At 59.5% G+C, this 12,958-nt stretch overlaps 1 protein-coding gene across 1 annotated transcript; it reads right to left on the bottom strand.

The window, feature by feature from the left end:
* Window positions 1-455: 455 nt before the first annotated feature.
* On the bottom strand, window positions 456-12,490 carry AQP1 (aquaporin 1 (Colton blood group)). Its single transcript, XM_019639969.1, has 4 exons — window positions 11,877-12,490; window positions 3,660-3,824; window positions 3,294-3,374; window positions 456-2,512 (listed from the first exon to the last, which is right to left on the bottom strand). The coding sequence occupies exons 1-4, from the start codon at window positions 12,264-12,266 to the stop codon at window positions 2,333-2,335; spliced, it is 816 nt and encodes a 271-aa protein (XP_019495514.1). The 5' UTR covers window positions 12,267-12,490; the 3' UTR covers window positions 456-2,332.
* Between the last annotated feature and the right edge of the window lie 468 nt (window positions 12,491-12,958).

Below are 12,958 nucleotides of genomic sequence, written 5' to 3'. Positions count from 1 at the left end.
CTCGGCTCTGATAGGCGTGTGGCCCCCCAGGAGACTGAGCTCCTGAGCAAAGTCTTGGGTCCCAGTACCCGGCACAGCTGTGGATGGAATCAGAAATACGAGTGGAGGGCCAGGGAGAGGGACACCTGGGCCGTCCCAGGTGCCCCCTGGGCTCTGCTCTGAGAAGGGCGGAGAGGCTGATGGGGCTGTCACACTTCAATCCTATTTGCCTCTATTCCTTCACACTCCAAAATCAAAACAAGACCCCTATTAGTGGCAGGACCCTGTGTCCCTCAGATGGAATTCTGGGCTGGGGTTGTGTCCACCCCCTGAGACCAAGGGTCCTGGGGCAGGAGTGCAGGCAGTGGCTCCCCCTCAGACTGGGTCCCTGGGAGTGGGCCCCGGTCTCCTCTCAGACCCAAAGGTCCTCTGTAGAAACACGGTGATGAAAGAAGAAAAACTACAGGCAGCCTGGATGACCTTACAAGTCATTTTCCTTTATTTTCTTACCATATAATGAAATTCCAATTCCAAAGAGACATACATGCAGAGCAGACAGAAGCAGGTCCTGGTGTACAGCGTCAAGGGCCGGGCAGGAAGTGGGTCTGCCGCCTCCCCCCAGCACAACCCTCAGCCCTCCTGGCCCTCGGCCATGGCCCAGGCAGAAACCGAGAAGCTGGGGATGGAGGGGCCAGAGACAATGGCCTTGGGTGCTAGACCTGGCCAAATCACGATCTAGCTGTGGGACCCGGGGTCTCAGTTTCCTTATCTGTTAAGTGGGCTAGAAGTCCCTGTGCAGATGTTGTGATGGGTCAGTAACTGTTAAGGGCCTCCCGGTCCTCCTGCTGCTTCTAGATATTGGGGTATTGTGTCTCAGTTTTTGTCACCATCGTGCTACAGACATTTGGGGGATCTGCTCTGACCTGGTGGAATTGAATGGACTGTGTCGCTAACTGCCCCTGAAACAGACTCTGTGCTCCGAACTGTACCTGGGCTGTAACCATAGATCCTTCATCAGGTCAAGGCCGGCTCTCCCTCCAAGTAAGTGAGGAGCGAAGGCAATGACCTGGGTCACATGGGGAGCCTGTGCAGGTCACCCGGCTGCCCCAAATGCCCCCAACCGGGAGCTCAGCGATAGGGGAGAATCTGCTCCTCCACTCCCCCCCTCCTCAGCATCAGCTGGGGACTTGGAAAGCCCCCCAAGGGTCCAGCAAGGGCATCTGCTTCTATGGGCCAAGCTGCAGCATTGTCATCTGTCCCCAGGCTGGAGCTTTGGATAACAAACTGCCCTTCAATAAACACACACCTGCGTAACAGCGACCTGTGTCTACACCAGCAGGAGGAAGCGGAGAACCAAATAAAGAGCAAGATGATGCAGTGACAGGTGGAAAAAAACAACTAAAACTCAATGAAAAAACATGAGCATCCCTCCTTCGCCCTCTAAATGACCTTCCCTCGGCAGCGGCAGACCTGTCTGGTGAAGACACTGCGGAGGGATCAGGCCTGCTTCCCCGGGAACGGAAACCTCCAATGGCTGGAGTGTGTGTTGCTCGCTGCCGTGGACCATGCGTGCGTGTGTCCGCGCCCTCACACAGATGCACATGGGCAGCTACGTGCTTGAGGGAAGCACCCAGCCAAGGGGAAGAAGCAGAGCTGGTCCAGGCTGTATCTCCCAGAACCCACAGTGTGTCTGTGCTTACGGAGCCCTAGAGAGGGGCCTCAGGCCCAGAGAGCTCTCCCTGTCCCTGCCACTTGACAGATGGCGTCACTGAGGCCCTAACCTAGGGACAACCCCAGGCTCGTGCAGCACATCCAAGGGAGGGCCCTAGAAGCTAGCCACACTGCATGGGCAAAGCTTTTCGCCACTTGCCCCTAACACCGCTTCTCCTGGGGTCTCTTCCCCTCAAGTGCCCTTGGGGACAAAGTGCATGTGATAAGAAAGAAGGCCGCGCCCAAAGGCACAAAGCAATGATAGTGCAGCCCCAGGCACCTGCGGCAGGTGAGTTGGTGAGCAACTTTGGGATGAGGGGTGCTTTCTGGCATACCACCTGTCACACTCTGAGGGGACAACTTATCAGGGTGGGTCCCTCTCTTTCACCTCCTCTGTGACTTCAAGGGAGTGGGTGAGTGGTCAATCTTGGTCTCCAGGAAGGTCCGAGGCCACGAAACAGAGAAAGAGAAAGAAAGTGATAGGAAGAGCCCCAAATCAGGCTTGGCCACAAAAGTCCCGCGGATCTTTGGGAAGTGACTTGGGCCAGCTTGTCAGAGTGCCTACAATATGGATTTCACCCCTCCCCGCCCTCCGCCCACCCCTGCTCCCCACCCCCACGTGGATGCCCGGGTCAGGCCCCCTCTATTTGGGCTTCATCTCCACCCTGGAGTTGATGTCTTCAGCGTCCACGTCATACTCCTCCACCTGGCCGCTGGTCCACACCTTCACGCGGTCTGTGAGGTCGCTGCTGCGTGGGGCCAGGATGAAGTCATAGATGAGCACCGCCAGGGCTCCCCCGATGAACGGCCCCACCCAGAAAATCTAGGAACAGAGCGGGTGTGCTGAGAGGCCGTCTGGCAGGGCCTTCCAGGCGCCACAGAAAGCCCCTTTCCAGGACGCTTTCCCTGAGTTTCCTGCCCCACCTCCCACTGCATGGGTTCTCGCCTTGCTGTGCCTGGGACAGAGACAGTGCTGAACCCCCACGTCCTGATTCCAGTGCCCCCCACAGCCAGGACTGTGGTAGTGGGCATCTCCTTGCCTCTGTGCAGCCCAGCTCAGCATGCCTGGCGTGGGCAGACCAGCCCTTTCTTGGGAGGGCCACTGCCCCACCCCAGCTTTGGAGGGCCACAGAGTCTAGTTTGGTAAAAGGCTGGCCTGCGACAGAAACATCAACTGTAAGAACAGCTAAATCCACGGACTGCTCACTCCACCGTGCCGCACTCAGCTTATAGGTGGTGAGGCCGTTTATCCTCCCGTCCACCTGAGAGGTAGGGAGATGCCACCACACCCCCACTTCACAGCTCAGCAAACAGGCACCAACGGGGCCAGCGGCTCGCCCAAGGTCAAGCCCAGTCGGAAAGTGACAGAATCAGGATTCAGGACTCGCTGCTGGGTTGACTTGGGGCAGGTCTGAGCTGGGAGGGGAGGCCCAGCTCCACTGCCAGAGGCACCCTTCATGTCAAGTCTCAGCGCCCTGAGTCCCTCTGCCCCGGCTGCCTCCCAGAGTGTCTGTGATGAGACAGGTGTCGCAGGGCGGGGCAGGTCCTTCCATAGACACCAAAGCCTCCCGCCTGCCTCCATGGGCAGCCCTGCAGCCCCTTACCCAGTGGTCCTTGAAGTTGTGGCTGATGACGGCTGAGCCGAAGGACCGGGCAGGATTAATACCACAGCCGGTGTAGTCGATCTGCGAAGGGGAAGGGGTGGGTGGGCGGAGAGTGGCCACATAGAGAAAACACAGAGAGGTGACAATCAGAAAGAGAGGGGACGCAGACCCAGAAAGATGGTCAGGAGGTCCCCGTGCTGCCCTTTCCTGGGCAGGACCTTCTCTCCAGCCCCAAAGAGCTGATTCCCTCCTGGAATGAGCCCAGCGGGGTGGTCCCTTCCGCTGCCCATGACAGGGACCCCAACAGTCCCTGCCTGGCCCCGCCCTCTCCACCCTCACCCCCACCTGGAAAGGACCCTTACTCACCGCCAGCAGGTGTCCCAGGGCCACAGAGAGGCCTATGGCCAAGGGGGCTGAGCCCCCAAGGTCACGGCGCCTCCGGTCAGTGGTGGCCAGCACGCAGAGCACCAGCTGCAGGGTGCCGATTATCTCGATACCCAGGCCCTGGCCTGAGTTCACGCCAGGAGCCAGCTGTAGGGGAGAGCAACAGTGACGTTTGGTGAGTAGGGTGAGTGGGGACTCTGTCCCAGGGCCCCCAGGCCCAGGCACCAAGGGCCAGGCCCTCAGTGTTCTCAGAGCCCATCGGCCCATCAGCCCCTGGCTGGGCCTAGAGGGGGCCCGGCCCGGTTCAAGCTCGCACAGCTAGTAGTGGGTGTCAAGCCTTGTCCCCTCCCGCGCCTACTGAGGAAACACCAGCTAAGCTCCCGGCACTTGCCTAGAGACCTGGGGTGAGGCGGGGCATCTGCATCCAGCCATACCCTGGGGGACCAAGGCCATATCAGAGGGGTGAGGCCCAGGCATGGGAGACGGTCAGGGACAGTCATAGGAGAAGAGAAGCAAACGGGTGGGAGGGCACAGCTGGAGTCATTGCGTCACACCTCAAAAGTCCAGCATATTCTACCCCATCTCTGAGTGCATCGAAAACTCCCAAAGCTGGGGTGGGGTCCTCCTCCGTTAGCTGGCCCAGCTGTCTTTGTCCCTCTCCTTTATGCTCGTCTCCCTTGCTGCCCCCGCCAACTGACTCCTGCCCCACCTCAGTCTGTCTGTCCCCTGGTCCAGTGTCTCTCTCCCATTTCTTCTTGGTCCTGCCCTCCCTGGCTGCCCCCTGGCCCTCCCGCCCCGTCCCAGCCCAGCCCCCTCCCTCTCTCTGGCCGCATAGGCTCCGCCACCACCGTCTGGCTGCCACTTGCTCCTGGGCCACTTTTAGTAACATGACTCATGGAAAAGGAAGGGAATAGGAGCTGCCATGAGGTCACGGGAACCCTCCCCCTGCACTGTACCAGGGAGACCCCTCCCCAGGGAGCCCCTGCACGCTCCCCCAAGTGGGGGCTCTCAGGGGCCAGGTGTACCCACACAGAGGAAGCCCCCTCTCAAAGATGCCTGGATGTGGCCACGTAGGCTGCCTGCTCCCAGGCAGGGCCGGTGTGTCCGAATGAGCCTGAACTTGAAGTCTCATCCTGAATATAAGGGGGTGTATTCAAGGCAGTCAGGTATTTTGCAGAATCCGAGGTGGGGGGCGCTCCTCCACCTTCCAGAGGTTTACTCAGCCCCACACTGAGGCCCTCTTACAAGAACAATTCCCTTCCCGCCTTTGTCTGCTGCCCTGGGTCACAGGGAAAGTGACTCACATCCCTGCCCTGTGTGGTAGGCCCAGCTCTGGGCTTTTCCTGGCCGACAGCAGAGCTGTGCCCTCAGCTCAGCCGGGCCTCTGGGCAATGCCCACTGTTCCCGTCACCCCAAGGTGGACCCTCAAGGCAGGGACCCTGTGCTCAGGTTCTGACTCTCCACCTTGCTAGCCCTTCCTCTCTCTGGTCCTCAGTTTCCCCAGATATAAAATAGATCTACATGACCCTGCCCACTCTTCAGAGAAGCCAGGGGTTCAAAGGCAAAGGGGGCTGCCTTGGGGCATTTGGAAAGGGCTGGAGGGCAGGAGGGACAGGAGCATTGTGGCTTTGTTCTGGCTGTTTTCCATCTTACCCCCAGACCTGGGGGACAGGCAGAAGGGAAGGGGTCCTGCTGCACAGGGACGTGGAGATGGGAGTGAGGCCTGCCTGGTGGTGGGGCGGGCTCCGTGGCGGCGAGGCTGGTGAGGCCGGGCCGCTTGTGCAGATGCTCATCGCACTCACACCTGCCACTACCCTCTGAGCTCTCGGGAAGCTCAGGGCTCCCTCTTCTGCCTCCTCTGCTTTCCAGGCTGGGCCTAATTGCTAGCTGGCAAGCGTCCTGAAACCAGCTTCCACGCCGATTAATGGAGCCAGCCATCGCTCTAAGTGGCTCCCGCTTTATATTCTCCCCATCCCCACCCTGCCCCTCTCACAGCTGTGGCCTGGACGAGCTCATCTCCTCCCCTGGTTCTTAACCAGGACTGAGCATCCCAGCCCCTGCTCTCTCTAGGGGCACCCCTTTTCATGCAAAGTGAGCAGAGCAGGAGGGCCTGGGGCCATACTCAGCTCTCTGAGTCACAGGAACAGGACACCTGCCCTGGGATCTCCAGGAGGTCCTTTCCTGACTGTCCAGAGTCCTTAGAGCATGACTGCTCAGAACCACTTGGGTTGGTAACCTTCCTCTCTTAAACTCATTACCACCACCACCAGGAATCCTCCCCTAATTGTTTCACTGTCACACGCCCACACACAAGTGTCACCCTCCATGGGCCCTCATGTGTGCATGTGCCTCTGGGTGCTCATTTGTGTGCCTCTGTGTGTCTTTGTAGATCCACGTGTGCAGTACCTGTGGGTAACCATATGCATCCAGGTATGACTCCCTTCTTGTCTTTATCCTCAGACATTCAGAGATTTAATACACAATGATTAAATGACAAGCCTATCAAAAAGCTATAAAAATTCTCAACCTTTATGCACCAAAAAACATAGCCTGAAAATAAGTGATGCAAAAATCAACAGCATTTCAAGGAGAATCTGAATAATCTACCACAGGATTAAAAGAGTTTAATCACCCTCTCTTAGAAACTGAAGGAATAAAGCAGTCAAAAAATATAAATAGCACAAGCAGGGAGGATTTGAACCACATAATTAGGGAGCTTGATTTAAGGAAAATATGTAAAACCCTGCACCCCAAAATTTGAGAATATGCACTCTTTTTCAGCCCATGTGGGGCATTCAGACAGACTGGGCATGTGTTGACCAGATGCGTCTCAGCTAACTCTAAGAAGCCCTACCACACAAGGTCCCATTTGTCCCTGAGGTGGGCTCTGTGTGTGCCACCTCACAGGTGCCAGCGCTGGCTGGGCAGAGGAAAGGAGGCCCCTTGAGTGAGAGAGAGCAGCAAGTCTCAAAGGGCCGTTTATTTGCTCCCAGAAGCCATTTCATCTTCCTGACAAGAAACAATACACAAAACAATAGCTTCCTCCTGCCCTCCCTCCTTCTTGTCCTTGCTCCAGCACAGCCCCCGACTTCCCACCAGAGAAAGGAAGAGGCTCCATTGAGGGGCCCCCGCCCCCACCCTCCTGGGGTCCCAAGCGCTGAACAGGACCACCCAGATGAGACTGTGCACCACGCCCACGTGTGCACCCCATGTGCCATGTACCAGTGCGTGTGTGTGAGCCTGTCTGCTCAGGAGCAGCAGAAATAACCCAGGGCTGGGAGGCAGGCGGCTCAGGGCATGGTCCTGCCCTGCCAAGATCAGCTGTGCAAGCCCACAAGTCTCCACACCTCTGCGGCCTCAGTTTCCTCCTTAGCAGCATGGGAGCCTGGCCCTGTTTCCAGCCCACACAGTCTCCAGCATTCCTCCCTTCCTGACATGGGGCTCCTGCTCCAAGACCCACGGTCACCCTCCCAGCCGGGATCCAGAGACCCGAGTGCAGGATTCCCTCCCGCAGGCCATCTGAGCTGCTGGTCTCAGTGTGGCACAGAGCCTGTTCCAGGACCTCCCACCCGCGCCGCCTGCACCCCACACGGCCAGATGCCCCGAGCAGCCCGCTGCCAGACGCATTCTCTGGGAGCGTCCCTCATAACAGGAGCTTATTGGCTCGGAGGCAGCCGCTTCCCAGGAACAGAAAGAAAAACGAAATTCCTTCTTTACTCTGAGCAGACAGTTAATCTGACGGTGGGATTTCAGGCACTGAAAGGAACTGCTCGTAGGAATGAGGCACTTTTCAGCATCGCCTACCATCATTTGAGTTGGGGTTTTCGACCTCGGGGTATGTTCACCCCACTGGGCTGCGGCGCCTTGGTTGCCTAAAGACAGCCCCTCACTTATGCCCCTGGGCAGCACTGTGGGCAAGGAGCCCGTCTGGTCCCTGGGGAGAGGCCCTGGCCCCAGGGACGCTGACCATGACAACACATTCCTGCCCACACCTGCAGCTGCGTGGGCTCAGCCCCAGCCATTAGGAAAACTCCAGACCCATTGGTGCTCCCAGAGGGAGGGGACCAAGACCCCCAGGGAGGCTCTGCCTGCAAGAACGGAGGGCTCCCCATCTTCCCAGGAAAGGGTTCCTAAGCCAGTCCCCAAGGAGTGAGCAGGCAACAAGTTTGAGCTGCCTCGCAAAATCCCCGCTAGGTGAACACAGAAGGAACGACTGCTGGGTGGGGCTCTAGACAAAGTGGGGAGCTCTATACAGGCTGAGCTCAGACGAGGGAGGGCTGCATGGAATTGGCCTGCAATGAGCTAATGGCCTAAGGGGTAAGAGGGAGGGCCTGGGGCCTGGAGGGGCGAGTCCCCTGAGACTGAGACGCCCCTCGCAGAGCATCACCCCTTCAGAGGAGGATTTCCCAAGGTGAGCCCTGGTTAGGGCCGAGTGTCGGTGGGCAACACGGGGCCAGCGGGGCTGCTCTGAGGGTCCTAATGGGGGTGAACAGCCTCAGAACTTTCCACGCTGGGGGAAGTCTCCACCGCAAAGGTCCTGCTTCGCTCTGTGCCCTCCCCCTCATCTGTTCTGGCTGGAAACAGTAATTATACCTCCCAGCTGTGGCACCACCTCCCAGCCCCGGCCCCCTCCATGGGCAGGCTGGGCTGGGCAGGGCCGTTGGAAAGTTCTGGCTTGCCTTTCCCCACCCCACCCCTAACTCTGGAGGGGGCAAGAGTGGTCCTTAACTCGAAAGAGTGGTGGCGCGGGCAGCCTCTCACTCTCTGGTTGGGGAAACTGAGGCCCAGGAAACTGCGGGAAGGGACAGTTTAGGGCTGATACGCAGGTAGAGGCACCCCGCAGGCAGTCAGGACCAGAATCAGCAGGGCTGAGAGAAAATCCCCAAAGAGGGGAGGTTTGCCATCTGCCTGAGCCCCCTCAAGGGCTGATATTACAGACTCCGGGACCGCCAGGAATCCAGTTCCTTCCAGGATGCAGTCGGATACGGGCCTGAATCCTGAGCCCTTGCCCCCCTCCAGAGCCCCCAACCTCCCACCATGACCCGCGGTGTGGCCACAACCCACAGCTCTCGGGGCGTCACCTCCCACTGCCTCCTGGCCTGTGCCTGAAAAGCCCTTTCCGGGCCGTCTTCACATTCAGGCTCACGCAGCACCTCCTCCATGAAGCCTCCCTGGCCCGCCCTCCCCCTAAGGTCAGAAGTTCCCTGGCTACCCTGACATCTCTTATCACACCTGCCTCCTGCTTCATATCCCCGGCAGCTGTGCACAGGGCTTATCTTGCCCAGACTGTCGGCTTCCCTGGGGCAGGGAACCGGGACACTCAGCATGCGCTCGGCCTGCCGTCGTCCTGGTCCCAGGTACAGGGCGCCTGAGTGAAATAGCCAGAGAGGGGAACAGTCAAAAAAGCCAGGACCGCTCAGGGCTCCCGAGTTCGCCAGGGAGCGCCGGCCGAATCCCAGAGCCCAGCCACAGCCTGCTATGTCCCTATTTCACAGATGGAAGCGAGGACTATACAGGCAAGGTCGCTTGCATGAAGTCACACAGGGCATCGGCGGCTGAGCTCGGGCAGGGGCACGCTGGGACACCAACCCCTGCCCTTGGCCAAAACTGGGCTTTGGCTCTTAGAACCAGGCGGGAACCCTGTAGGCTGGACAGAGGCCCGTGGTCTCTCCAGGGCGTATCCTGAGCCCTGACTCACTGAGGAGAAAGTTCTCCCCACCATACCCCAGGGGGGACACCCCCTGACTCACCCCAACCACTTCCTGCCACTTCTTTCTCTATTTTTCTTGGAAATCTCCATGCCAACGACTTGCTCCACCCAGGCCTGGCTCAGGGTGGGGCCCAGGGCCCCAGGGGCTGTGGGAGCTTCCCCCAGGGCTTGAAAGAAAGTGTGCCACCTTCTGGGTAGACTGGTCTCTGTCCTTCCTGAGGCATTAAGGCCACCCCCCCCAGGTCCCATCAGATCCCAGGTCCAGTGTCTGACAGGAGCCCTTGGTGAGTGGGGGACACTTTCCCTGTTTCTATGTCCAGGACTTGTGCTTCTGGATTCTAAACTCGTGGACAGGGCAGCGCCCGGGCCGCCACCACAGTGCTCAGCGCACTCATGTTCAGCATGGCCCCTCTGCGGCTCCGTGTAGCCAGACGCTCTGGGAAGGGTGATCAACTCAAGCCCACAAAGTCCGCTTGCTGCAAGCATGGGCGTGGCCCAAGAGCTAGCAAGACACCTGGGTCCCCTCGCCGAGCCTCGCGGTCCTCAGCGCCGAGGACACTCAGCAAGTTAGCAGCAGACAGGCTTGAAGCCGCCGTGCCTACCTCCCAGCCCAGGGCTGGCCCCCTCCTTCTTTTGTCTCTAACCTGCCCAGGTATTGGGATGACTGGAAAACGGAGGCCGAGAGGGAAAGAGACACCAGATCAGGATGGCACAGGAGGTGCCATTCTCCCAGCCACCCGCCTGGGGTGCCCCTGTTGGAGAGGCAAAGCCTGCCTGTCCCTGGAGAGGGAGGGGAGCAGGGCCCAGACAGCCTGGGGAGACACAGCTGAGCCCCAGTGTGAACCCGACCCTGCCCAGAAGGGTACCCCCTGAGGTCACCTGGCTCTGCCCCCACCGGAGAGACTGAGGCTGGGAGCGATGTGGCTGCCAGGGCTCTGTCCTTTACTCCCATCCTGGCCATGTCTTTCCCAACTAAAGTCTAAACTCCAGCCTGCAGGGCTAATCTTCAATCTTGGGCTGAGCAGAGGTTGGCTCCACTAGAGGGCTGGGTGAGGTGTCACTGTGACACAAGAAGTGCTAATCCCTCTGTGGCGGGGCCGTGCCAGCTGCCCTCTGCACCAGACCTGAACAAGCCTTCCCCAGCTACAGTACCAGGCTCTGAACTTTGGCTGGGAAACCAGAGGACAGTTGCTTTAATCACCTACGGCCGGCTCCCTCACTGTCCCCACACCCACCTGCCCTGCCCAGGGCCAGCCAGCCTCCTTTCTCCAGATCTAGTCCTCTGCTCTGCTCCTTGGCCACTTTCCCGCCCTGGGAGGCCACCCCCTCAGGTATTCCAAGACATCCTTCAAGCCTTCCTCAGCCTCTCAGGCCAAATTTCCCCCTGCTGTGGCCCAGGCCAGATCTGAGCATGCACTTGGCTCAGGGTCTGGAAAAGCCCAGGTCTGCGACAGCGGGCAACTGCCGCCCACAGCCAATTAGCTGTGCTAAGCGGCCCGGGAGGAATTCTTTTCAGCAGCTGCCACCCAGTCGCCAACATCTGCTTATCATTAGTTCCCCGAGCCCAGGCCCCATGCAAGCCCGGAGCAGTAGGCACACACGGGGACACTCACCCCCACACAGGCTCACACAGCAGCACCAACACGCTCACGGGCACTTACAGAAACAGACACCCACGAGAGCACACGGGTTACACCAGCTCAAGACCCACGCGGCATCCACCTGTTCACACACACACACACACACACACACACACACACACTCACACACACGTCCCAATGCCCAGCATTGCCCAATGCCTCTCAATGCCCAGTGACAGAGAGTGCAGCCCAGACAGAGTGCAGCGAGATGTCCCCATCCTGGTCACACTCTAATCCAGGAAAACCACCTGCAAACTGCCCACAGTGTTTTCTACCCCCAATCTGTGTCCCATTCCTGGGGCCAGGAGAGTGGGAGGGGCTGTTTCCTTGAAGGCAGTTTGTTTGCGGACCTTTGTGAATGTCAGTGTTGCCTAGAGGCCTCTGGGGCCCCCCACGGGCGTCCTCCCCACACACTTGCAGAACAGGCTGCAGACATACCGGGTACCTGCTTTAGGGTGACTAGAGACACAGGGCAGTTTCCCCAGGGCCCAGGCTGCAGGAGGGGGCAGCTGGCTGCACAGGCAGAGCTGAGGGGGGCCAGAAACTACCGGTGAGAGGTGACAAACTGGCCCAAACTATGGCTACCTCCAGATTATTCCTCACAATAGATGACCACAGGGGACATTGGCAAAACTGTTGTTCCCTGGGTCTCAGCTTCCCACAGTGCCTGGCAGCAAACAGGCTCCGGGCTGCAGGCGCAGCTGAGTCCCAGCCCCATGCATGACCTCCTGCAACCCCTGCTCCTCTGTTCCTCGACGTCCCCATCTGCACAATGGGTGGAGGATGAAACCAGTGCCATCTCAGCACTGCTGTAGAGACACCCCCCGAGGTAGGGGCCGCTCTACTCACCTCATTGCGGCCAAGCGAGTTGTTGTTCAGGGACGAGGTGATGCCCGATAGGATGGCAGTGGCCACGATGGCCCCCACGCACTGGGAGATGATGTACAGGACAGCCCGGAGGATGCTGATCTGGCAGCTGAGCAGCAGCCCCAGCGTGACAGCCGGGTTGAGGTGGGCCCCGCTGATGTGGCCCACGCTCTGGGCCAGCGTGGCGATGCTCAGCCCGAAGGCCAGCGACACCTTCACATTGTCCTGGGTCGCACCTGACGTGTTGTTGCTCTTCAGTGGGTAGTTGAAGCCCAGGGCGGAACCGATGCTGATGAAGACGAAGAGGGTCATGGCCAGGAACTCAGCCACCACCGCCCTCCAAAAGAGCTTCTTCTTGAACTCGCTGGCCATGCTGGCAGGGGGCTTGGCTGGAAACCGCTGCCTGGTGCTCGACTCCCTCTGAGAGCTGGGCCACAGCCCTGGCCGGGCCTATTTATAGGGCCCCTGGGGGGGAGGAGGGGGGGAGCACAAAGGGAGGAAGGCCTCTCCTTGCTCCTGGCCCGCCCCACACCGCACGGGCCTCCTCTCCCCGATGGATGCAGACACAGCTCTGCTGTCGGCCTGCCAACTTTTTTCCCTTCCTCCTCTCTGCCCCCTCCCTCCGCCCTCAGCCCTGCCCAGCCCGAGGAGGCAGGCAGGAGGCAGCCACTGCTCTAAGAGGCTTTGGGAAATTCCTCCAAGTTGGCTCCACTCAGGGGGCCAGAGAGGTCCAGGTATCCCCGCCCTGCGTGCAAAGCTCACGGGCTCCCCAAGGGCAGAGCCCGGTGCTTCCGATGGGGCGGGCTGGGAGGGCTGGGCTCAGTAGGTGGACATTGCCCTCCCTGGAGGCTGACACCAGACACCATGATCCTTCCAGCCAGGCATCCCCATCCTATCCCAGGCTGCTGTGAATCTGGAGCCCACGGGTCCAGGGGTCTGGAGGAGCAAGCTAGGCCTCCTGCACCCCAGCCCGGACCTGGCCACTGGATGTCACTTCAGGAATGTCCCAGAGCCCCCAGCCACACCAGCCAGGCCTCAGTTGATGGGGACATGGAGGCATCAGA

This window comes from Hipposideros armiger, unplaced genomic scaffold, assembly GCF_001890085.2.
Source record: "Hipposideros armiger isolate ML-2016 unplaced genomic scaffold, ASM189008v1 scaffold_47, whole genome shotgun sequence".
Taxonomy (NCBI): Eukaryota; Metazoa; Chordata; class Mammalia; order Chiroptera; family Hipposideridae; genus Hipposideros; species Hipposideros armiger.
This window is presented reverse-complemented; position numbering and strand designations above follow the sequence as displayed.